Here is a 25,000-nt window from a genome sequence, read left to right as displayed (position 1 = left end):
ACAGATATATGTCTCACACAGTCATATACATACACACACTCTTTCTTCCGTCACTGGCCTCTCACACACACAGGTACATGTCTCTCTCTCTTTCTCTCTCTCTCACACACATACAGTCACACTAACACACATACATCTCTCTCTCTCTCTCTCTCACACACACACACACACACACACACAGTCACACCAACACACATACTTCTTTCTCTCTCTCTCTCACACACACACAAATATGTCTTGCTCTCTCACACACATCCGCGCCCGCGCGCCCGCACACACACACACACACACACACACACACACACACACATATGTCTTGCCTGTGCCACTGGTCCATCTTCCTGTTGAATGGGTGACTAATCAGGCCCAAGCACTTTCAGGCTTAACAAGACGATTACAGATGATTAGGACGCATGTGCAGCGCTACGGTGATTAAAAAATAAACACGCTTGTTTTCCGGCCCACGTTCTGCATGTTTAATAGCCATAATAAATCATAAGAGTCTAAAGCGTAAACGGGCTGTTTGTTATTCCACGTCCTTCGCGGCGGTACAAAAAAACACACACAGATACCTGTCTCCTGCAGAGACTCCTCTAATCAGTCACAGCTTTAAGGCCTCTGATTGGACCACAGTCTGATGATTTGGCGCGTAATGGGTCGGACCGTTGATTGTGTTCTTTCCGCTTGGAGGCCTCTTTACGACCAATCCCCCCTGAAATTCCCCCAATCGCTTCATAATGTGGAAAGATCATCCCAAAACGCTTTTTTTTTTTTTTTTTTGGGAAGGATTGTTTTTACAAATAACGGAGAAATGACGAAAAAAGTCAACAAAAAGACGCTTGTGTAAACCGTTTACTGGTTTACTGATGAGGTTGCATTTAGTGGTACCGTCACAGTGTTGTGTTTCTTCCCACAATTCTTCACCTCAATTGACCCAAAGCGTGTTTTTTTTCAGAAAGAAATTCTCTCTGGGGCGATTTTTGGGTCTTTTTTTTTTTTTTTGGTACAACTTATATTGAGGTGGATTTAACTACTGATGATTGGTGCCCTGATTACAACAGATGGAAAAACAACCATTTTCGATATTTTGGCCGAAACAGTCACGTAGTCAAATAGTACCGGGCGGTACGTGGACCGCAGCCCCGTTCTCGTCGAGAAAAAAGAATTAACTTTCCGCTTGGCGTTAATCACGGAGTGAAGTAACAGTTCGACGCAGCGCACATAGCCTAGAGGTTTTGCCAAATAAACAAAAGTCAAAATAACTATTGCTCATTCATTCATCCACCGAAAGGAAAAAAAACCCCCAAAAAAAACAATGACAGTCTAGTCTGAGTGGAGTAAACTCAACCGCTGTTTCAGTGAACAACGGCACAAATATATATGTGTGTGTGTGTGTGTGTGTGTATGTATATGTATATCTATCTATCTATCTATCTATCTATCTATATATATATATATATATATATATATATATATATATATATATATATATATATATATAGGAGCGACACAATTTACTGTTCCACTTTTGTCCCTCTCCCCAATTCTCCCAAAGGAAATAAATGCCAGGTAACTCAAGACTACCTTTAACAACTTCTCTTTCACTTTCTCTCTCTCTCTTACACACACACACACACACCAAATCTGACCCCGACTTTTTTCACTTCTCAGATTCAGCCCGGAAATCCTGCTGTCGATCTTTGGCCTCTGACCCCCAGACTCCAGAATGGCAGTCAGTGAACCCGAGCCCCCCCCCCGTAGCCCCTCTCTGCACCGTCAGCAGGACCCAAACAAGCACAGGATCAATCACCGGGACGGGACGTGAAGCGTGAAATGAGCTCATTCTGCTCACATATGACATATGTGTGTGTGCGTGTGTGTGTGTGTGTGTGTGTGTGTGTGTGTGTGTGTGCGGGCACGCAGGCGTGGATGTGTGTGAGAGAGCAAGACATATTTGTGTGTGTGTGAGAGAGAGAGAGAGAGACACGCAGACACACGCACACACCGAGACACACACACACACACACACACACACAAACACACACACAATGAAACATTTTTGGCTGAAGTTCAGAAGCAGGCCTTGTTGATCTAAGCCTACGAAAATACTGACAGACTCAAAGACAGAAAAAGAGATAGACAAACAGACACAGACAGACTGACAGACACACACACACACACACACACACACAGGTCACATCACAGGATGTCTGGATAGAACCGGGGGTGCTGAAAGCACGAGAGGGTCCTGCCGGTAGTGTGGGAGCTCCAGTTCAAAGCGAGGCAGAGGGGTTCTGCTTTAGACCTGACCCTGTCTGGGTTAGGCAAGACCCACTCACAGTAGCACATTTGTTTTACAGTTCAGGGAAGAAGCATGTTAACAATTAGCCCAGGGGTTCACAGAGGGAATGAGGCAAGGGGGGGGAAGGAGGAGGAGGAGGAGGAGGAGGAGGAGGAGGGGAGAGGGAACGAGCCACCTTCCACTCCTTCGGTCCTCTTAATTAAAGTTAAGGCTCATCGAAACAGTCATTAAAAAGCTCTCAGCTGTACACGCCTGTAAAAATAAACAGAGATTAGAACACTGAGTACAGTAAGAAACAGAGAGACAGACACAAAGACACAAGAAGCACAACGAGAGAGAGAGACTGAGACAATGTGGTGAAAGACAGACAAGCGAGAGAGTTCACAAAATTTTGGAGCGCTCCAGATTAAAAAGTAAGACTGATTTTTAACTCAACCATATAGTGTTCTCAATAACTGTAATGACACACACTTCAAGATCACAGCCCACATGAACAGACAGTGCATGCTCTCATGCTCTAATGCTCTAATGCTCTTAGATCACAATGTAACAGACACTCAGGAAACAATCAATGAGACGCAGAGCGCTACAGCTAAAACGCTCCATCCCGTCACCAGTGATCACACTCAGGTCAGGAGAGGGTGATGATACGATGTCAAGTTCCCGCCTCAGTCTCTCAACATGCCAAAACACTACCTAAAAAAGGACCATTTTAAGTTCAGACGGAGTCCAAGTAAAGGTCCTGGGAAATTAAGACAGACCTCCACTGATCTGAGGGTCCGCAGAGGACCCGAAAATCTTCCGGTAAACTTTTCGGCATTTCACATCCGGGTTTTGGTTAGAATGTGTTCAGAAAGTCCTGGAACCACAGAAATATGTATTTGTGCCCCCCAACACACACACACACACACACACACACACACTTCTGCTATAATGGGGATGTTAAAGTACAACAAACCACATGTTAATGTGTAATAGACACACACACGCATACACACACACACACACACACACACACACACACACACACCTGGATGACTCCTCTCTGCTCTTCTCCAGTTCAATCAGATTGCTTACATGCGCGGCATGGTTGACTGGAAGCGTGGCGTAAACCAAACTCTGACACACCTCACTGCCGGTGGTCCCACTCATCACAGACCGCGCTCAACTCACACACCGCCACCAAACCAGCAACATCCACCCCCCGTCTGGACTGTCCGGGAGTGTGTGTGTGTGTGTGCGTGTGTGTGTAAATCTCACTGACCCCGGCCAGATGTGTGAGCGCAAAAACATAAGTGTGAGTAACAGAGAATGTGTGTGTGTGTGTGTGTGTGTGTGTGTGTGTGCGTGTACACTCGCAAGTTTGGATCGTCAGTCAACAGCTGCAGGGTCCGTCAGTCCAGGTTCACCTGAGACCGCGGCCAAAAACTATCGGTTTTTGAAACGGACCACCACGGCAAGGACAACAACAGACAACTGGCAAACAGATCCTCATACTTAATCAACACGCATGCGGCCCTGAAGAGAAGGGCCTTCGCTCATTTCAACAGCGGGGTCGCAAAAAAGGGATCCAACTCCGAGCGGCGAACTGGCCTAAAAAGATCACATCGGATACACATCACTCGAAACATGTGTGCGGAGGGTTCAAACCTGACAAAAAGACCATTGTGGAACCTGGCAACCCTCGGTTACATTGCACATGCAGGTTCTGTTCCCCTAACACTGTTCAATGGGAATGGATGCACTCTCCAACAACGCTTTGAGCCAGTAAAGTATTCACATTTGGACCTCAAATCCAAATTCAGTTTGAGTTGGTTTTTTAATTTTTTCCAAATCACCTGTTGTTAACTCACTTAACCAGCTGTTAACCAGCTCTTCAGACCTGATTTCCAGATAGAGTGGAGAGTTTGTAATATCTGGTTCTGGATTGATGCGAGCTGATCAACACAAAGATCAAAGCAAAGCCCGTTAGCGTTAAAAAACAAACAAACAAACAAACAAACAAACAAACAAACGCACACACAGAGAATGTGTTACATCCCGATTGGCCGGACTCTGAACTATAAGTTGGCAGTGGACAGGTTGGTTCAGTGATTCTTGGGAAAAGATTCTGAACTTGTCTAATAACTCAAAGCGAGCCACTGTGCCCACACACACACACATACACACACACACACACGCGCGCGCATAAACCGTTATTGCTGGAAGGACCCGCTTTGGCAGCCGCCACCTGTGCCACCGTTACCCTCACGTGTCGTCAGTACAACATTCTTTTTTTTTTTTCTCTCCTAACCACCAAGGTCTGAGCTGGACATTCTTCAGCTCCAGTCCCGTCCCGCTCGCGTTCGTTTGTTCGTTTTCCTCCTTTCTTTCTTTCTTTCTTTCTTTCTTTCTTTTTCTTTTTTTTTTTTTCACCCCCTACTTCCAACAGTTTAAAACGGCATACGAGTCTGTTTAGCACACGTTACCCCTGATGCCGCAAATCGCCTTTGAGGCGGTCGCCCATGTGAGTTTTAAGTTGTTGTTGTTCTCATTCCTAGATTCTCTCTCTCTCTCTCTCTCTCTCTCTCTCTCTCTCTCTCACACGTTAGGCGAGGACCACGCAAAAAAAAAAAAAAAAAAAAAAAAAAAACGTCGAGCGTCACGGGTAAGAGGCTTGTCTAACACTCTTCATGCATTTCTGAGTAAGCCCGAAGCGTGTTAGTGGAGTGGGTCCGGTGCCAAAGAGCACGGCACTCAGTAGATGACTCGCTCATCTGCGTTGACTCTCGTTGAAACCCATTCAAATGTAGCCATTCTCTGACCGGATTCTCGGCCCGTCTCCGACGGCACGCGTCTGCAGTGAGGGGTTTTTTTGTTTGTTTGTTTGTTTTTGTCCGTTGTGTTCTTGTTTTGTTTTGTTTTTTTTGTTTTTTTTCATGGGCCAGAATTTCAAATGAAAATGGGCTTGTCAGAGAACAAGTATCTTTCAATGAGTTTTAAACTGAATACTGCCATTTGCTTGGGCTCCAAGGGGTGAACCTACCGGTACGACCAAAAAAAGAAAAAAATGTAAAAAAAAAACAAACAGAAAAAAAAAAAATCACGATAAAAACTTCACAAGTATCACATACATCACATACACAACTCCTCAAGTCACTTACTTTAAAAAAAAAAAGAAAAAAAAAAAGGGAAAAAAAAAAACAAAAACACATCATCCTGTCTTTGATGACTAAGATCCAGACAGGTAACATGCAGTAAACGCCACGTTACGGTCAGAAGTCACGGTCAGTGTTACTCTAAAGTTAGACCACACTTCAGATTTACTCACCGGAAGCATAGCGTGTTCTATGGCTCTGCCCTACAGAGGAGAGAGAAAGGAGGGCAAGACAGGAAAAAGGACTCCAGGTCAAAGGTCTTAAATGAGACGACAGTTTTTGTTTTGTTTTTTTGGGGGGGGTGGTGGGTGGGGGTGGAGGTGGGGGGTGGGGGTTAATCCAAAGCACGACCACACTCTTACATTGTGAACTTGGCTGAACCCTTTTTCTGCTGTCAACACTAACTGTTTCTGAGGGTGTCCCTGATAGATTTGCGGTCAGGCGGCCAAAAGCGAAGAAGAGGCCAAAGTGTGTGATAGCGGAGTGATTGTGCTGTGCGGGTTTAGGGTCATTCCCCAGCGTTATTGGCTGTGAGCTCGTTACGTGACCTGGTCAGAGGGAACCAGATTCATGACCGTTGTGGGATAAGCAATCTTACGTGACCGAGTCCCAACCTCGGTTGACAACAATTGTGACAGCTCAAAACAATGTGAAAATAAGGACGCGACTTCTAAGAACGTGGTGAGTTTACGGCTGCAGTCACGAGTGTCCAGATAAGAAGAGGAAGTATTCACGACAGCTAAAGGTTCAAGACCTAGAGGTTTGTGTGTGTATAGAAATATGTGTGTGTGTGCATGCATGTGTGTGTGCGCGTGTGTGTGTGTGTGCGTGTGTGTGTGAGACCGAACAAAGACTACCGGCCTTGCCAGAGCACTTGGCGCGAAACGAAATGTTGGTGAAAGTTACCGGGCCATATAAGCGTTGTTATGACATTTCCCGCCCTGACAGAGGGCACACTTTCTCCCCGCAACGCTCGGTCAGAGGTCACGGAGAGATTTAAGAGCTTTAAGGAGTGAAGGGGCGGGGGGTTGGAGGGGCGGGGGTGTGGGGGGGGGGGGTGGGGCTGGACCCTGGAAGCAGCTTTCACTGCCTCCATGATGGGCACAGCTCTGGGACCATTAGTGCCTTGTAATGAGGGGTGGAGGGAGGGAAGGAAGGCAGGAGGCCCAAAGGGGGGAAAGTTCTCAAATACTTGTTTATGAAAAAAAAAAATCCCTCCGGTTAAGGGGTCACGGCTCGGGCAGAATTGGCTGTACGGGGGCCACAAACTTGAGTGACCCGGGGCAAAGACTTTAGGTCACATCACAAGTTCTCCTTAGCTCAATGGCAGCTGAGCCAACGGGGTGGGTGGGGAGGGATGGAGGGGGGTGGCGGGGGGGGGGCGCCTTAGAGATCCCGCGCTCCGGACGGAATCCTCTTAGCACGCCGATCCCACTTAGCTTCCACTCCGAGTTCAAGTGCGCAGTGCACCTAATCCCCTTAAAGCAATGGAATCGATGGACGAGAGCCTCTGGGGGGAACCAGAGAGATCCGCTCACCCTTTCAATCCGGCTTAGCGCTCCAGTATTTCGCAGGCATGTGAATGTTACGCGGACAGGACTTGTCTGTGCGAACGTATGTAAAGGTAAAGGTGATACATAAGCACATGCTATGTAACACCATGTAAAACCCAACGTGAGAACACGTGTGTACACGGTGAACGGGGCAAAGAAAAGCAAAAAACATATCAATTAGATAATATGGCAAAGTTTACTGGGCACCAAACACTAACAAATGAATTGTACTGTGTACGTTTGTGTGTGTGTGTGTGTGTGTGTGTGTGTGTGTGTGTGTGTGTGTGACATACTTACAGGCAGGTGTGTGAACACCGCAAAAGTACTGCACAAAAAGGCGATGAGGTCACTCAGGTAGTCGCTGGCCTGCCCGCCCCCTTGGGGTGCCATCCAATCATAATCAGCGAGCTGTAGGAACTGGTCAATCTTCTGGTTCAGGTTAGTATAGATCTCCTCTTCAGCAGCATGTCTGGCATCCTACACAGAGAGGAAAACAGAGAGTGACAGAGAGAGGTGGAAAAAGAGAGAAAAAAAAGAGAGTGAGTGATGAAGTAAGGTATAGGCTTAGCATCCTTTTTAAACATGAAGAGCAAACTGATAAATGAACGAAGGAATGAACGGAAAACAGAGAGGGAGGTTTCACGAGTTTGTGAAACTTACCTTGAAGGTGGAGGTGCCGTAGAGTTTGGTGGCACCAACCGTATCAGGAGGAACACTGGTTATGTTTGAGATGAACTCCTCCAGGTAGTGACAAGATTGTTCCAGATGAGTTGTGTTGATGATGATCTGAACCAACTAGAAAACCAGTCAGTTAGTCATTCAGATCTCAAGTCCTAAACATCAACTCCTAAAAAAAAAACCTCTTTTCCGTAACGTAGGATTTATTTCAGTTCACTAACTGTGCACTACTGGGAGAGAGAACAGTAACAGTCATGAAAAAGCGTAACAGAGCACAGATGTGAATTGAAAGGTGACCACGTGTGAGAACTTTGTCCCCACATCTGCCAAGTTTTAGCCTGTGGATCTAAGTAAGCATGCAATTTTGTTGAGAGCCAAACTCTACACACACACACACACACACACACACACACACACACACACACACACACAGTGGCCCTGCTGGGCTGTGGGCAGAACTTGTACTGTATACAATGTAACACATTGCGAGCCCTAGGGTTGAGGGTCAGAGGAAAGGGGTGGGGGGTGGGGGGGGGGGCTGGGTGCAAGAGGGCAGGGCTTTTTTCGGAGGGTACGTGGGGTCTGGTCTCAGACCGCGCTGTCCAGTGTGCAAAGGAGGGGCACCGCTGTCGGCGGCGGGTCACTGAGGCGCATTGGCTATAATTCGGCCCAGGCCTCAGCTTGGGCATGCCTGCTTGCCTGCCACAGGGCAGTCAGAAGGGGGGGGGTGTCCAGAACCAAGGCTGGGTCACACTTCCGCACCTCCGTCAGGCCCATAAGGAAGGTGTTTTGAGGGGAGCGGGGGGGAAGAGGGGGGGGGGGGTTTGTTATCTGATCTGGCATGGAGCACCAACAGTGATGGGGTTGTTGTTTTTTTTTTAAGTGAGGAGGAGAGGTAGCGAACGAGCTACGGTGTTTGCCCTTGAGACGACCTCTCGATACCAAGATCTCCGCCGAACTCCTCCTCCTCCTCCTCCTCCCCGTTTCAAAAACCTCAACGTCGCGCTTTTGTGACTCCCTCGCTCCCTTTTTCTCCTATTCTCATCCTGCTCTCTCATCAGTGGCACCCAGCTGAACTTCATATCTGGAGTGGTAACATTATAAACAGCTCTAAATATAAACAGGGAGCTCCCATCCCGGCCTCAGAAAGGCCAGAGACAGACTAAACACACTTGAGGGAGAGAGACGGAGTGAGTGAGCCAGAGGAGAGGTAAAGATGGGAAGAGTGCAGGGGTGCTGGGAGGGTTTTTTAATAAGGCTTCTGAAGCTCGTCGAGAAACCTGCTTCCCATATAAGTGGAGAGCCACTGAGGAGGGATGACACGTTTGAACGGCGGCAACGGACAGAGCAGCGTTCGAGGCTCTGAGATCAGATCATTCCAGAAACTTCTGGGTTTATTTGCCTGGGGGGCTGTTACCTAAAATGCCCACGGGAGTAGAGGAGAAGAGAGCAGACTTTAGATAGAAGAGTGCTGAGTAGTGTTAAGACTATGTACTGTTTTCAGACCTAAAAACGAGTGAGTGTGTGTGTGTGTGTGTGTGTGTCTGTGTGTGTGTGCATCCTTCAGCACTAATCTGAGGAGTTTTACCATAAGAGGTGAAAATGAAAGAGAACTACCTCATAAAAGCACACCACTATAAGTTGTTTTTTTTTTCTCTCCTACTTTGAATAAGCGTGATACAGACATACACACTAACCTCTGCCAGTCCTACGTTCTTCTTTTTGATGGCGTACTGCAGGCAGTTACTTAGTGTCCGTGTAAGTAGCAGGTTTGTGGATTTGCGGATCATGTCGTCAATTTCTGTAGAGCTGAACAAAAGGGAGAATATTTCACATTAAAAGAACACACACAGACACACACATATTTCAAATACATCTATTTACACAAACCTCCCTTTATACAAACCCAAGCTCAAACTATAATGGTACATTCACATGCATAACTAACATCTGAAACCACAGGCTACCGCCACAAATGTACTTTAAAAAAAGAGAGAGACAATAAAGGAAATAAACGTTGGAACGGTGATCCCGATTCGGGAAATGTACAAACAGATTAATTTAAGAACACTGTGACCCGACCGTCCTCTTCCAGTCGTCAATTTTCCACCAGTTTTTGGCTACTGCTACAACACATCGCTAAAGCCCAACAAATTTTCTCCTCCGTCCAAATGCAAATATGCCGCATACTTCCGCACAGGAGGTCCGATCCTCGGACCGCAACATCGTGCAACCCTAATTAGGCTTCCTCCAGAGAGGGCAGAAATATGAAGTGGAAACAAAAACTGACACTGCTCAAAGAGAAAGTCCCCGGGACCGAACGCTGGGGCCGAGGGCAACGACACCCCGCGGACTGCAGACATGTGTGTCCAACGCCAACAACTGGCTCGAACACTGCATAAATCAAAGGGGTTTGGGGGCAAAAAAAAAAAAAGGAAAGGTCTTTTTTTTTTTCTTCTTCTTCTTCTTCTTGCTCTCTCTAACTCAGCAACCAGTGCGAACACAAAACGTGCAAGTGTGGCTATTTTGCTGGTGGTCCACGCTAACAAGGTCGATATCAAGGTCGTTAAGAGTGAGTGCTAGTGGGACCATCTTCTCATCCCTCCTCGTGGAGATGGTTAATGAGATGGAAGGGGTGATGGGGAGGTGGGGGGGGGGGGGGGGGGGGGGGGGGTCAACACGGAGGAACAATGTGTCTTGACCATGTAAATCTATTAAAGTCAAGGCCCCCCCTAGAGCAAAGGCAGTTTGCTCTTAGTAACAAACACATTCCTCTCAAATTACTAAATTGTCTCTCATTGCGTCGAGAGGAGGCAAAGCAAGAATTCCAAAAACGCTCTTCTCGGGGGGGGGGGGGGGGGGGGGGGGGGTGGAGGGGGGGAGAGAGAGAATTCCTTGAGCTCAATCTGCTGACTTGGCAAAACAGGAGATGGACAGTGGCTGGGAAAAGATGAAGGTGGGGGGGGGGGGGGGACATAAGTGCAAAACAACAGATGAGGCTTTTGGACAAGACAGGGCAGAAAACAGTGAACTTCAGTAGCTCCTGATCAACAGCACAACCGAAAAAGACAAAAAAAAAAAAAAAAAGAATAAAAATTAAAAAAAAAAAAAACTCTCAATGACAATGACTTTGAAAAAACAAAACCACGAAGCACAACAGAAGTTCTATATTGCTTCACAGCTGTGGTAATGTCAGCCCTTAGGTCAAAGGACGGATAACCACGTCATCATCAGTAATTAACTACTGGCACAGCGCGCTAAGCACAAATTTTTACCACCCAGTTGCTTTGTGAAATGAGTACACAGTATCTGACAATATTTCATTCATAACTGTGGTGTTCATTGGCTCTATAGCACTGCCAGACATTGGACATAATATAGTCAAATGGCTTCCCTTTCAGTTGCCTTTTGCGTTTTAGCATTAGCTTTGTATGTGAAGCTAACTAGAATTGCTGATAACAACTGCAGGAAACCGGCTATATGTTTAATGCCTGTGGGTTTTGGTATACTTCAACCACTGCAGTATAGCCAAAGAGCTACAAAGACATATGGCAGGTTTTGTCCAGCTCTTAACTGAAGTAAAAAAAAAGGCCATATTTTCCAAATCCATATTTTTTCTTTCTTTTTTTTAAGCTCATGTATCTACAACGACTCTCCACAGCAAATCACCTTTGAGATGAACTGCAAAAACAGTTCACCTGATGGTTTCCATGATGAGCTCAAAGAGTCGATGAAACTGCCTAGAGAGACGTGTATATTTTTCTGTTATTCATTTGCACACGGCTGCCATTTCACCAATGAAATGAGTTTACACTGATTCTTTTTCAAAAATGAATCTGCAGAGACCAATCTACGCAACAACAGACTCAACCAAACAAGAATTCAAAACTAATCACTAAGGTATCTCTTCAGCTATGTATGAACAAAGCCAGAGACACCAGGCTGATTTCAAAAACCTATCAACCAAATGTAACAACATTACCACAACAACTCCCAGACAATGAAGTGAACCACAACGGAGATGGAAGGAGGTGGAGAAAGGTTTGGATTTGGTGGAGTGAACATGAAGGGGGGGGGGGGCAAACATGAGTTAATTAAGTAAAACAATGCTGGCTTTCGCTGGACGGGATGAGCAATCAGGAAATTGCTGGTGTTGTCGTGAGGTATTTGCAGGCCGCAAACCGACCGTTAACCAACAGAAGAGGGAGGGAGGGAGGGAGGGAGGGAGGGAGTGAAAAGAAACCATTCAAAACCTCATTCTGCGGGATTTTACTGGCAATGTGCAGACTAAGATCTGGTCACCAGCTTTGAGCTTAACTATCTCCTGGTTCATTCGTCTCTTCCACCGCGCGCTCTTTCATTTATTTCGTACGGTCTGTTTTCTGGTGTTCCTGAACAGGGTGTGGAGCGAAAAAAAAAAAAAAAAAAAAAACAGAAAAAGACAGTCACGCAGCCAGGAACGACTGCTGGAAATCAGGAGGCTAATTGAGACCATTATAAAGAGAGACAAAAGGGGCAAGGGGCTGGGGGAGGGGGGTGTTTAAGAGATGGATGGAAGGCAAAGAAGAAGGATGGACCCTATTATACCATGCATTGTTGTCCATTTACTCACGAATGCTCCCCATGAGCCGGTTTGATTGCCTTCTATTTACAAATAATCTCCTGAATTCAAAGACCAAAAAAGAAAAAAAAAAAGAAAAAGCGCTGCTTCTAACAAAAAGATTTAGCATGGCCCAGGCACACCAACAGTACAAGGTTACGTTTTGGCCGGGTTCTGATGTTTCCAAGTCCCAAAAGACACAGTCTCTTTGTAGTTTGTTCTGACCTCATCAGATACAAACATATATAAACAACTTGTCGTGCCTTTCCATAATCAAAGGTGCAGAAATTCACCCAAAATTTATTCGGAACACACTATCAATATTGAACGATTTTTTTTGCCAAAACCTCACTGCTGGGGTTGCCAGAGTTGACGTTGCGGAAGATATACAGTTATCACAATGTGGCATAATAGTTTCGTCCCTGTTTAGACATATATTACCATTATGGTGAAAAAGCTATACAATGTGCAAAAAGTGTCTACAAACTCAGCAAGTCAATTCAAGCGTTTACAAACCTACGAAACAGCTTGAGGACCCTTGTTCGACAGTACGTTTAAGAACGAGACCCAAAGTTCACTGGACATTTCAGAGGGGAGATATTCACTACCGTCAGAAACATTCTTCTCAAGTATAGCCGCCAACCACCTGCACGTAGCCTGGAGTGAATTTCCCCCCACCTCCCCTCTCCTCCTCTCCCCTGCGCTAACCACATCTCATCTCAATATTAGCAGGGAGAGAAACCGCAGAGACTAATTGCCTCCGGTGAACTCGTCTGTGCAGAATGTATAACCCACTCCTCCTCTCCTTTGGTCTGTCAATCACAGGTTTCCGTTTCCGATAGCAACAGGTCCCTGCGTACCCCCCTCAGCCCCCCCGCCCCCCTTCCTGTCATGTGAAACCCGTATTTCGATACATGTGTTGGATTCCAGCCCCCATCCCCAATTACATGGACGCTAATAAAGCAGTCTGTGACAAGGGTAACATATCAAATACATAAAAACCATTGCAACAAACGTTTTATCTGACTGCATATTTTTAGAATGTCAGAATATATGCGGGAAGCAATAACTGGATCTAGCCTCCAGGACCCCACACGCTGAAGCACAGCCTTCCCCAAGCACAGCCAAAAGGTGGGATGTTTAGTTTTGAATTTTAACTGACACTTGAGCCTGGAAATCGACAACGTTCTGAAAATCTCGCAGGACATCCCGATACAGTTACTAAGTGAGCAAGCGAAAAAGTATTTCAATCTCACATACAGCTACGAGAGGACCAGAGTTAGGTTGTGAATACAGACGCTACCCAGCCCTGTTAGCTATTTTGTTTTTGTTTGTTGTTTTTTTGTTTTTTTGCTAAATGAAGCAGCGGTTTCTCATCCTCAAGCCATCAGTCCACACAGAGGGGAGACAGAGTACATGTGCTCCAGGGTTTTGTGAAGGAAGGTTTTAAATGGACCATTTCTGCTTTGACTTAACAACCCTATCACCAAACTGAATCCTGAATTCCCAAACGTTTCCTCACTCGTTAACTTAAATTACCCTGAATCCACTAACAAGCATAATGAGGTTAATGGTAACAGTAATTCTTGTAGTGTTTGCTTAGAAAGCCTCCAAAGACATTTCGGAATCCTATTTGTCCTGGGCTTTACTCCCATTTTTGGCCTTGTTCGGCTTTAGACTAGACTTTGGCCTTGTTTGGCAAAATCATAACCTCTGTGAAATAGAACAGAAAACCAAACCTTTTCTAATCATGCTCTCTTGCTCTAATTCTCTGACCTTTCCAAAAAAAAAAAAAAAAAAAAGAGAGAGAAGATGCAGATGCTGGAAGCCTGTCTGGTTGGCTAGGTGGCGTCTCACTCAAAGGTAATCATAGGGGATAATGGGGTGGCAATTTGGGAGGGCCACGGCTAGCACACTTATCCTGTTACTATGGCAACATACGTTCCTGCCAAGGTCCAGAGTGCCCCCCCCCACCCCCCCCCTCCAGTTCTTGTAACCTGGCTGATACAGGCCACCTGCCTACTATCAACCCAAAAAATACACACCCTCACAGACACAGAGAGGGCAGAGGGAGCAGGAGGACAAGCCTACCAACACTCCCTGAGGTAACTGTAGTTGACGTGCCGCTAAAGCCCCAAGAGGGGCCAAAACGAGCAACTTCAAAAACAACTCCCCGAAAAACAAGCAGATGCTGGAGTCCTTCACGTACGGCTTAATCAGGCAAGGTGCAAGCCTTTTCTGAAGTTCCGGAACTGCAGGCATCGATATTCCTGCAGTGACTGCCCTTTGGCCTTGACCTCCCGACCCTTTGTTAAGATTAGAGGATTAGGGGTTAGAGGGGAGGGGATCGGATCACTCCGCCGCATTACTTGTCTGCATGCTTGAGCATTACAAAAATGATCCCATGCCATTTCTTCCACACGAGGAGAAAAAAACAATGTCATGAACATTTTTTTTGGCCTGTGTAATCACTTGTTCACCAGTGTTCCTATGATTCGGTAATCGTGATTTAGGTGACGTTAAGAACTTAGAGAAGTGTTGTTAAGAACTTAAAGAATACTGAGTCCACGTCCATATTAAGCGAGGTAAGTCTGAAAACGCAGATTTTATGTAAAAACTTTTCTCCGTACATACTATCGTTTCCGTACCATTTTGAAAAATGTTCTACATCCACACCAAAATGCTGAAACACCTTAGTGTTCGTTGTTATGCTATTTCTGGTCAACTCGATTTCGACTTCAAGCGCATGAACAACTGTCATTTTCTCAGGTAACTCCTCCAGTGATACTTCTTGGGTTACGAAGCTGTCCTGCCAACTACTCGTTCGACCAGGTCACGTCCAAAATCGCCGCTCCATGTGGGTTTGAACCACCGTTGCGGTTGTTTTCCATCTCTTAAGCACAGCGGATATAAAGCTCATCTTCTACGCTGGAAAAGGTCATGCGCGGTATTATGTACGGTATGATGATCTGTAGTTGAAGACAGATCACCAAATTTAATAGACAGAGCAGCACTGACTGCATTTTGCCCATCGTGTTTGCCCAACGTTTGCCAGTGTCACGGCAACCATACGTCATCGTTTTCGGAAACTGTCTGTTTTCCCTGTCCACATTACAACACAAACACGGCCTTTCCAAATTTAGGCACCTCAGAGAGCGTTTTTGAACAGTATCGTTTTCGGTGGCCGAAAAAGCTGTTTTAGTGTGGACAGAAGGGCTAAAAGGGAGAAATAATTATGTGCTTTAAATTAACCTGGGTTACTGTGGACAGGGCCTGAGATGGATATGTTCATTCCAGAACAATCCTGAACCTGAACACTCAGATGCTAATTAAATGACAGGTAGAACATTCTGAACTACAAAGTTAGAAGGTCTTTTCAGTTTTTTTTCTTTTCTCTTCTTTTCTTTTTTTTTTTTTTTTTGGAGATTTTCAATGACAAACTAAACAGAGATCAGCCAACTTATGAAACACAACAGATTGCAAAAGCCCAATGAAGCTGAAAAAATTCAATTTTGAACGAAGGGGAAAAAAAAAAAAATTCCATAAAAGTGTCAGGAGAAGATGGAATTTCCTCTCTGAAGTTCATTTCAAGTTCTGGCCAATAGACTGAGACAATGTTTCAGCATCTGTGTGCTTAAGCTGATGGCATGTGCGTAACTCGGTGTAAAAATAGACGATTGGACAGGGAAATACTGAGGATCTCAATGGATTGACTGCCTTGTTCACTAATGAGAGAACATCTGGACAGCAATGTTATTGTCCACAGGTGTGATCTTGAGTTTCCTTTAATCTGCATAACAGATGCTTTGTGTGTGTGTGTGTTTGTGTGTGTTTGTGAGTGTGAGTGTGTGTGAGTGTTCTCTTACCTAAGGTGTAGATCCTCTGAGTACTTGAGGCAGGCGTAAATGAACTCTTTGAGCTGTGAGTAAAATTTAGGCACAAATTCGGAGAATGGCAGCTTCTTCGGGAACGGCATCTACATACGGAGATGAGATGAACCGTTAATTTGACGAGGAGGGAAAAGGGTATCGTTAAAAAAAAAAAAAAGATCCATCTATACCAATATATGCTGTCTACCTTCTCCCACTCAGGGTCGTTAAAGGGGAAGTGCCCTGCTATCCTCTTGTGCTCCTCCTCTGTGGCCACTGGAATGGGACTATAGTTGTCTTGATCCAGAATTTGCCTGGGTTATAGCAAACAGGGATGGAGTAGAATAATATCATACACGGATCGTGCATTACCCCCTGTGTCGACATGACACGGGATCAACCAAGAACCGCCACGTACGAAACGAATAAACAAAACGAAATACAACAGAATGCAAACGCAAAAGTAAGTATTCTACAAAGAACAAAAGTTCCCATCGTTTTTAGAAAGCATAACAGAAACGCCAGAAAAAAAAAAGAAAAAAAGAAAAAAAAACAATTGAGACAAATGAAAAGTCCCTCGCAGATTACTTTTTTTGTTCGTTTTTTCAGAACATTACATCTGATAACGTTATAATGTTTGATAATGTTAGGTCATTATATGATAATACTCATCTATCTTACGAAGCATGAGAACTAAGAAGTTTTGTGAGTTGAGGGCTGAGATTTAGTGTGTGAGACAATGAAAGAGCATCTCAGGGTGGGATGAATGGTGGAGGCACATTCAAGGGAATTATGCCTTAAATAGCAGCCCATCTTTCAAAATAATTGAGAAACTAAAAAGAGATAAAGAGAACATTTCTCTCTCCCTCTCTCTCCCTCTCTGTGTGTGCGTGTGTGTGTGTGTGTGCGCAGTCAGCCGGGGATTATCCCAATTTAACTAACACACAACATCTCTTTAAGGTTTATCTACATTCCCTGATTGGTAAAATTCCAGACTATTCAAATTCCAAGGACTCCTTCACTTCAACTTGAGCCAAAGGACTCAACAGGAATCAACAGGGACTCGGACAAGGTCATTCCAAACTTCCGATAGCATCTGCACTCAAGCTCCGTCTGAATACGTCTCAACTGTATTCCTCCAAGGCTTTTGAAGTTCGTCTTTTCCACAACGGGACGACATTTTTGTGGTTTCCGAATCAGTTTACGGGCCGGACAGAGAGATCCCAGTTAAATAAAAAAACTAATATTTCTTCAGGAATGTTTCTCCTTCGAGGGATATGATCACCTCTGTTTGACTGCTTCGTAATTCCACATAACTTGGCCTGATAAATTTCACCTTTCATTTCTTTAACTATTTTAGAGTTACTAATTAACCGCCTGAGGAAACAAACACTAAATCATTATTCTATGATTTCCCTAAAAAAAAAAAAAACCCTGTATAGAGTACTGGGAGAATTTTTTCATTTTTAATTACAATTTTTTTTTCCGTTTTTTTGTAAGAGGACCTCATTACATGATGAATATTAATCATCTCTTGGTGTTACTTGATCTCCTCCAAAAGACGGCAGGGTCACTCTCTCACCTGAATGACTGGTTCCATTTCTTTAGCAGCATTTCTCCATACTGGTCTCTCATTTCCAGTAACATGTCAAACAGCTGGTTCACTGGAAAACCATAGCCCTGCGGGGAGAGAGAGAGCACAGAGGAAAAAAATGAAGGAGAAAACAATCAGAGAGAGAGAGAGAGAAAGGGAAGAAAAAAAAAGTCTCATTGCTTTTACTCAGTGCATTCGGACGTAAGAACTCTGGTTTGATAAAATAAAAAAAGGTGACTCCTTAAGACGTCATCTTAAGAAAGGACGAGACAAAACTCACCTGCAGCGTGTCAGTGAAGAGAACTGTGAGATTCTTCAGATCCAGAATGAGATCGGGGTCGGTGCAGTATGACTAAAAAAAATCAAATAAAAACGCAAAATCAAAGTGGGGGTGGGGGCGGGGGGAGAGACAAGAATCAAAGAGAGGCTAAAAGTTTGTCTGACCTTTCACGGACAAGGACAATTTGAGAGTGCGGGACTACACTGAGACCAGTGAAAGCGCAAAAAACTGATGTTACTCTATATATACGGGAACAACTCTGGAGATGGTGCCCAGATTAGATGAGATTAGTTTTCACAGTGCGGACGTACTGAATGGGTGCGTAGAGCTGCGATGGTCTTAGACAGGGCCAGTTCCCACAGTTCCTCCACATACGCTCTATTCACAAGACCTTGAGTCGTGTGGAGGACGTGATCTTCCACCACAAAGAACCTGCAGAGAGAACACACGGGGGCAAAAAAAAAACAACAAAAAAACAAGAACGTGTCAGGAGACGGAACTGATCATCCGGACGAAGTTCTCGTTCACTCTCACTCATTGTCTAAAACCGCTTATCCTAATTAGGGTCGGGGGGCGTGGGGGGGGGGGGGGGTCTGCTGGAGCCTATCCCAGGATTCATTTGGGCGAAAGGTGGGGGAAACACCCTGGACAGGTCGCCAGTCCATCGCAGGGCCCAAATGAAGTTGCTGAGAAAACATTCCAAAAGCAGCATGCGTAGGAAGGATACTTTTTATAACGTTTACTGTCGGGAAACAGACAATACAACTCATCTTGGAGAAAGGGGCGGACATGTATGTGTGTGTGTGTGTGTGTGTGTGTGTGTGTGTGTGTGTGTGTGTGATGGACAGATGGATCACAGACATCTCTTAAGAAACGGGGGCCATCCCAGCAAGTTTTGACAGCCATGGCTTTCTCCACGAGGATGTTTGCAAAAACGTCTGCTCAAGACAACGGCATTCACCCCCTATTCCCGATCCAGACGGTCAGAATAACACGGATCTGCCATCCCGAATCCCAAAACTCATAAATCCAAGTCCAGCCACTTTCCAACAGGCAGGACAGAAATACACAGACGGAAGAGGGAGTGTGTTTGCTTAAGGAGGGTCTGAACAAATAACTTGGGAGTTTGAACTATGTAGGGTGCACCAGAAATGACCCTTAATTGAACGTCTTCAGGAATTTTATGAATGGAGGACCATGGCCGGCATGATTCTTTCCATATTTCTGATTTTTTTTTTTTTTTTTTTTCTTTTACAACAGAAAAGTCCTGCGTTTCCAAAATAAAAAAAAAATCGGTTTATCAAAATCTCTCACTGACGGTGGTAAAAGAAGGAGTCTAGCACTGATTCGATTAGACGATCACGAGAAGAAAAGAAAAGAAAGAAGAAGAAAAAAAAAAAAAACTTACCCTACTATTTGATTGAAGTACCGGCTGTAACCTTCCAGGGTTTCGTGCTAGAGTTCACAACACAAACGAGTCAGAGAGAGAATAAATGTTCCCGAAGACAAGGACAACATTGCTAAGATCTATGCTGTTGTTTGTGCGTTACCTTTTAAGACCTGTTTCAAAATGCTCAGAAATGTCACGGCCTATACGTTTAAAACTGATCAAACAATATTAAGCGATATGGAAGTATGACTGTGTCAAAATGATCTTAACAGTGTGGATGTTGGGTCTAACAACTTACCTTACAACTTACCAACTTTATAAAAAAAAAAAAAAAAAGTGGATTAACTTAAAGTGCTGTTAGTGTTTGCAAGGTGAGGTAAATGTGTGATGGGGGGGAGGGGGGGTACGGTGGCCTTAAAGGACCAACCTGCGCACAACTGACAAGGAGGGCTCCATTTTTTCATGAACCGTAAATGGAAATAGAAAGAAATAAATGCACTGTTTTTTCCTAAAGCCATAATTTGAGTATGTGAGTATGTAGACACATTTCTCAAAGATGTTCTACATATTTTCCACAATCAAACAAGGTGTTTGAAGAACAATGCATCAATTACCAACTCAACACCAGTTGAGTTTTGGGGATATATTTTTGAGGGGAAAATGGAGCCCATAAGGTCAGGGCGCGTTAGGTCGTACCATGTCAAAATGTCGGGGTGTGTGTTAGGTCGTACCATGTTAGAATGCGGCTGCAGCACCAGTCTGGCCTGTTTCCTCCTCTGCTTCCTGTAGTAGTTCTCAAACGTATCTCTGGCACCCTGGGAAAAACACGGACATCCTCAGTCCAAAAACGCAAGAACCCAGAGCCCGTCAGACTGCTGGGAGAAGAGCTGTTACTATGGAAACCAGTGTCCTACAGGTTAACGGTCAAATGTGGTCAGAGCATTTCTTCTGAAGAAGAATTGTGTGTGGGGGGGGGGGCAAGGGTAGAAAGAGGGGAAAAGAGGGAAAGACGGTAAAAAAGATGACAGAAAATGTAGGGCGTCTGAAGAGGCTGAAGTCCTGCTTCATCTTAACAGATAGTTTGGACCTATTGAAACGTGCGTTTCACAGCATTGCCTTCAGAAAACAAGAGCATCAACCTACCCCGTCTCTCAAACCGTTCAAAAACATTTTTATCAAATGTCCAAACCAGCGCTGTCCACTATCTCACCAAGTCTAAAACGCAAAGAGCAGAAGAGGTACTCGCCATGACGGAAAACAGGGAAACACAGATATTACGAGACAGAGAGAGAGAAAACAAAAACAAGAGAAGAAAAGAGAGAGAAAACAGTGTTCTCTGTTAAAGGCCTTATCCTTTTCTATTCCGGCCAGGCCAGTATCTGCGGGTCCGGGCATATCTCTGAACCAGACCAGGGTCCCCACTCTGCCTCCAGTTCAAAGATAAAACACTCCAAACGGGTTAGATTACACACACAAAGACCTGTTCACATTCGCTGAGAGTGAACCGATAATTATGCTGCATAGAAGGAAGGATGGATGAATAGAAAGAAAGAGGGAAGGAGAGAGAGAGAGAGAAAGAAGTAAAAGAATGTACTACTTTGTCTCTATGAAGTCATTTCCATTTCTACATCTTTGGCCGTTTTGGTTTTCCGTACGCGTGTTCTGTAGAATAACAGAAATGATTGAGAAGCGGTCGTTAAAGCTAAAAGGCTTTGTGAAAATGGAAGTTCAGTTGGAACTGTTTGCATGATTGATTCTCTCAAAACGGCAGTTACCAAAAAAAAAAAAAAAAAAAAAAGAAAGCAAAACTCAAGGATGAATCCAAGGTCAAGAAAAAGACAGCCCTTCAATAAAAACAAAGAGAACAACATTTCTATTGAAAAAGGGCATAGGGCTAAAGTTGATACAAGGGCTGACACACACACACACACACACACACACACACACCACACACACACACACCACACACAATACATCAAGAAAATCCCAGAGAGAGGTGCGAAAGGTTGAGGCTACCGTGTCATGGTTGCTCACCATTTTTGGACTGCAGAGCACAAACTCTCACTCACACACACACACACACACACACACACACACACACACACACACGCAACCGGCTCACGTTTAACACAAACCGTAAGCCATTCTGCCAGAGCTCTCTGCTTCCTGCTTAAAGAGAGACCTGTTTCCTGTCTGATAGACAAATGTTCTGAAGCACAGCCATAAGCTACAAGGTCATCATTGTGTCAATAGCCTGACCTCTGAAAACTTACTGCTGACCCCAAAGTTCTCTTCCCTCAGAACAGAAGAGAGAGAGAGACAGAGAGAGAGAGAGAGAGAGACAGAGAGAGAGAGGGAGAGAGAGAGAGAGGGAGAGAGAGAGAGAGAGAGAGAGAGAGAGACAGAGAGAGAGAGAGACAGAGAGAGCGAGGGAGAGAGAGAGAGAGAGAGAGAGAGAGAGAGAGAGAGAGAGAGAGATCTAGAAGCTTTGAGATGAAGGAGGTATTCAGATTCCTTCCTCACTGAATTTTTCTCTCTGTTCTTTCTTTTTCTCTCTCTTTTCTCTCCGAGCAGCAGGTGAGAGGTCTGTGGCAGGCTTTGCATGATATCAAAAGTAAGAAGTTGAAACGGCAGAAAATGTGGAGTCCTAGTCTGTTCAGCATCTATGTGTTTGTCAGTGCGTGTCTGTCAGCGTGTGTGTGTGTGTATACATGTGCTCACATCTGAGTGAGCGTTAAAATGAGTTCTACCAATTCACTAAGTGTCCCACACCTTATCGGACCTCCAACCAATGTGACTCTGATTCCAATAAAACAAAATGTGAACAATTAGCAAATCCAGTTTCATCATCAGAAGCACAGAGAGTTCTGGTGGCTGTTTACAACAGCCTCAAAACAGAGTGTGACTTCAGGTAAAGCTTGTGATTGATTTGACAAGTGTTTAAAAGTCCCCAAATAAACAAATCTGGCGCTTCCATCCAGAACATTCTTCTGGAAAGGGCAGGGTCGTCCATCTCCGGAGCTCTGTTGAGGCGGCGAGAGTGATTTATACATCGGCGTTGGACGCCGGTAACGTATTCTTCTCCGGCGGTGAACAGGTTCCAGGGGCTGCTGTGTGGTTCTCCTTCACCAGGTTCTTCGGGCAGAAAAAAAAAAAACGGGCCTTTCTCGATCCAGGCTGTGTTTATATTGATCATAATTCTAATCAGATTTTTCTGAGGGAACAAAAGCCCATTGTTCTTAGTCTGAGGTCCAGCCCTTACACCAACCGGCAGGAATTCAAACATGAGGTTGGAAGAGTCATGGGAGACGAGGCAGGCAAAGAAAGAGAGAGAGAGAGAGAGTGAGAGGGAGAGAGAGAGAGAGAGAAGGAGAGAGGGAGAGAGGGAGAGAGAGAGAGAGAGAGAGAGAGAGAGAGAGAGAGAGAAATAGATGGGGGTCTTGACTGAAATGGGATTCAACTTCCAGGTTTACAGCAAACCAAATGAGGCTGATCAAAATGTAGGAGGCCTGAAACACGAGTGTCCCGAGCCCAGAGCGAAGACAAGGGGGGGAGGGAAGAGAGAGAGAGACAATGAAAAAGAGAGAGAGAGAGGGAGAAAAAAAAAGAAACAGAAAGAGAGAGAGAGAGAGAGAGAGAGAGAGAGAGAGAGAGAGAGAGAGAGAGAGAACGCAAGAGGCCAAGTAATGGTCTCCATCAGTCACTGATCTTTGGCACTGGGGGACAAGTCAAAGCGTTGCGGGGCCTTCATCACCACAGCCACGTTGGCTCAGAGCAGGTCTCTGAGGGCCGCTGGCTTGGTCAAATGTTATATTTCAAAGAGCGGGTCAAGAGGACACGGATGTTTGCTGTTTCTGGAAAAGCTTAAAAAGGCATCTACGACCAGTGTTCTTAAGACTTGAAATCAAAAGTTACAAATTAAAAATAAAAAGTCAGAGAAGAAGAAAACAATGGAGGTAAAAGCCGGAAAAAAAAAATAAACAGCCGAAAAAAAAAAAGGCCGAACGAAAGCAGAAAACCAATGACGATAAAAAAAAAAAAAGTGCTGATCTAATTAATCTGACCCCCCCCCCCGCCCCAGGCTATAAAAGGTCACTCGTTTCAACATCATGGGTTCTTATCGGACCTCCTCCTTCACTTTTCAGCTCCGTGTCCGAGGCTTTTTTATTTGATTTTTTTTGTCTTTTTGTTAAGAACAGCACAGAGCAGACTTGGCGTTTCTTGTCTCAGCTCCTTTTAGAAATCTATGACATCTCCTACTCATGACATCACTTCTCTCATCACTTTCCCTCTCTGCCTAAGGCTCGCTCGCTCTCTCTCTCTCTCTTCATTTCCTACATACACCCCCCCCTCCAGGAACCCCATGGCCAGGTCATGACCCCTCAGGTCTGGGGCGAGACCCGAATGAACCCCCCCCCCCCCCTTCCCCCCCATGCGAACCCAGAGCCCACCGTCAACCCCCTTTCCACCTCTCTCTCCAGGGCTGGTTGGAGTTAAGTTAACCCAGGAGTCAAAACAGACGTAGGAAGACAACATATCTACCATCCACATCACCACCACACTCCTCAGAACACACTCTCACACTCACTCTCTCTCACATTCGGTGCCCCTTTTATCTTCTTCTCTAACTTTATTCTGCCTCTATCAGTGGGGGAAAAAAATCTCTCTCTCTCTCTCTCTCTCTCGCTCTTTCTCTGAAGATCTGGAGTGTGTTTACATAAGTTAGTACATGGCCTGAAGCTGCCTGGTCTCTAATGAAAGCTGCGATCGAAATTCACAACATCCTTCTACTGAACCAACAACCTCTACAGATGTAAGTGTAAGCAGCACAGTACACAAAGTGCGTATGTGTACGTGTGTGTACGTGTATGTGTGTGTGTGTGTGTGTACGTGTATGTGTGTGTGTGTGTGTGTGTGTGCGTGTTCCACTAAATTTGGCCCTAGTGGGACGTATAAAGGGCATGTCTCTTGGCTGTTGTTCTGTGTGCCGCTGGGCCCGCTGTGTTCCGGATCGGGCCACATTTTCCAGGGTCCGGGGTGAGTCAGAGGTCAGAGTGGGTACCGAGGGGAAGGAAAAACCCATAAACTTTAACATTCTCTCTCACACATCAACTCTCCTACCAGGAGAGGCAACTCTCTCTCTCTCTCTCTTTTCGTTTGTTTGTTTTCTCCCCCCACCCCTCGTTCTCTCTCTCTTTCTCTCTCTCTCGCTCTCTCTTCCTCTTCCATTTCTTTCTTGTCTCGCAGAAGCCGTGGGATCACCTTGCCCGGTTCTTGACGACATTCCTGCCAGTCCCAGCCTTGAAAATTTCACTTTTTGACCTCAAAAAAAAAAAAAGAAAGAAAGAAAGAAAGGGGAAAAAAAACAACAAAAACAAACAACAAAACAAGCTGGGGGACAGGAAGAGTGAGTGTGTGTGTGTGTGTGTGTGTGTGTGTGTGTTGTTTGAATAACTGCGTGTATGTCCCTGGTGCCACTGTCACTTTCCCCTACTCTCCTCTGCCAATCCTCCTTTTTTTTTTTTTTTCCCCTTCCTCGCGTTCTTTGATGGAGCGAACCACCCAGTCTCTAGAGTAAGCCCCAAACCACCGACGGA

The 25,000-nt window shown here is 45.1% G+C and overlaps 1 protein-coding gene across 4 annotated transcripts in view; it reads right to left on the bottom strand.

The window, feature by feature from the left end:
• Positions 1 to 25,000, bottom strand: part of exoc6b (exocyst complex component 6B) — an 82,646-nt gene that overhangs the window by 28,954 nt on the left and 28,692 nt on the right. For 2 of the 4 annotated variants that reach the window (XM_030779858.1, XM_030779859.1), the window contains exons 9-18: positions 20,135 to 20,218; positions 19,422 to 19,468; positions 18,325 to 18,445; positions 18,014 to 18,085; positions 17,722 to 17,819; positions 16,348 to 16,453; positions 16,137 to 16,246; positions 9,368 to 9,479; positions 7,653 to 7,787; positions 7,290 to 7,469 (exon numbers count right to left, since the gene is read on the bottom strand). In XM_030779858.1, coding sequence (XP_030635718.1) covers positions 7,290 to 7,469; positions 7,653 to 7,787; positions 9,368 to 9,479; positions 16,137 to 16,246; positions 16,348 to 16,453; positions 17,722 to 17,819; positions 18,014 to 18,085; positions 18,325 to 18,445; positions 19,422 to 19,468; positions 20,135 to 20,218 — 1,065 coding nt within the window. The remainder of the gene's footprint in view (positions 1 to 7,289; positions 7,470 to 7,652; positions 7,788 to 9,367; positions 9,480 to 16,136; positions 16,247 to 16,347; positions 16,454 to 17,721; positions 17,820 to 18,013; positions 18,086 to 18,324; positions 18,446 to 19,421; positions 19,469 to 20,134; positions 20,219 to 25,000) is intronic. The other 2 variants (XM_030779861.1, XM_030779860.1) reach the window with 1 other exon arrangement.

The sequence above is a fragment of the Chanos chanos genome, chromosome 7, assembly GCF_902362185.1.
Source record: "Chanos chanos chromosome 7, fChaCha1.1, whole genome shotgun sequence".
Taxonomy (NCBI): domain Eukaryota; kingdom Metazoa; phylum Chordata; class Actinopteri; order Gonorynchiformes; family Chanidae; genus Chanos; species Chanos chanos.
The sequence above is the reverse complement of the archived record's forward strand: the minus strand, read 5'-3'. Positions and strand labels throughout refer to the sequence as shown.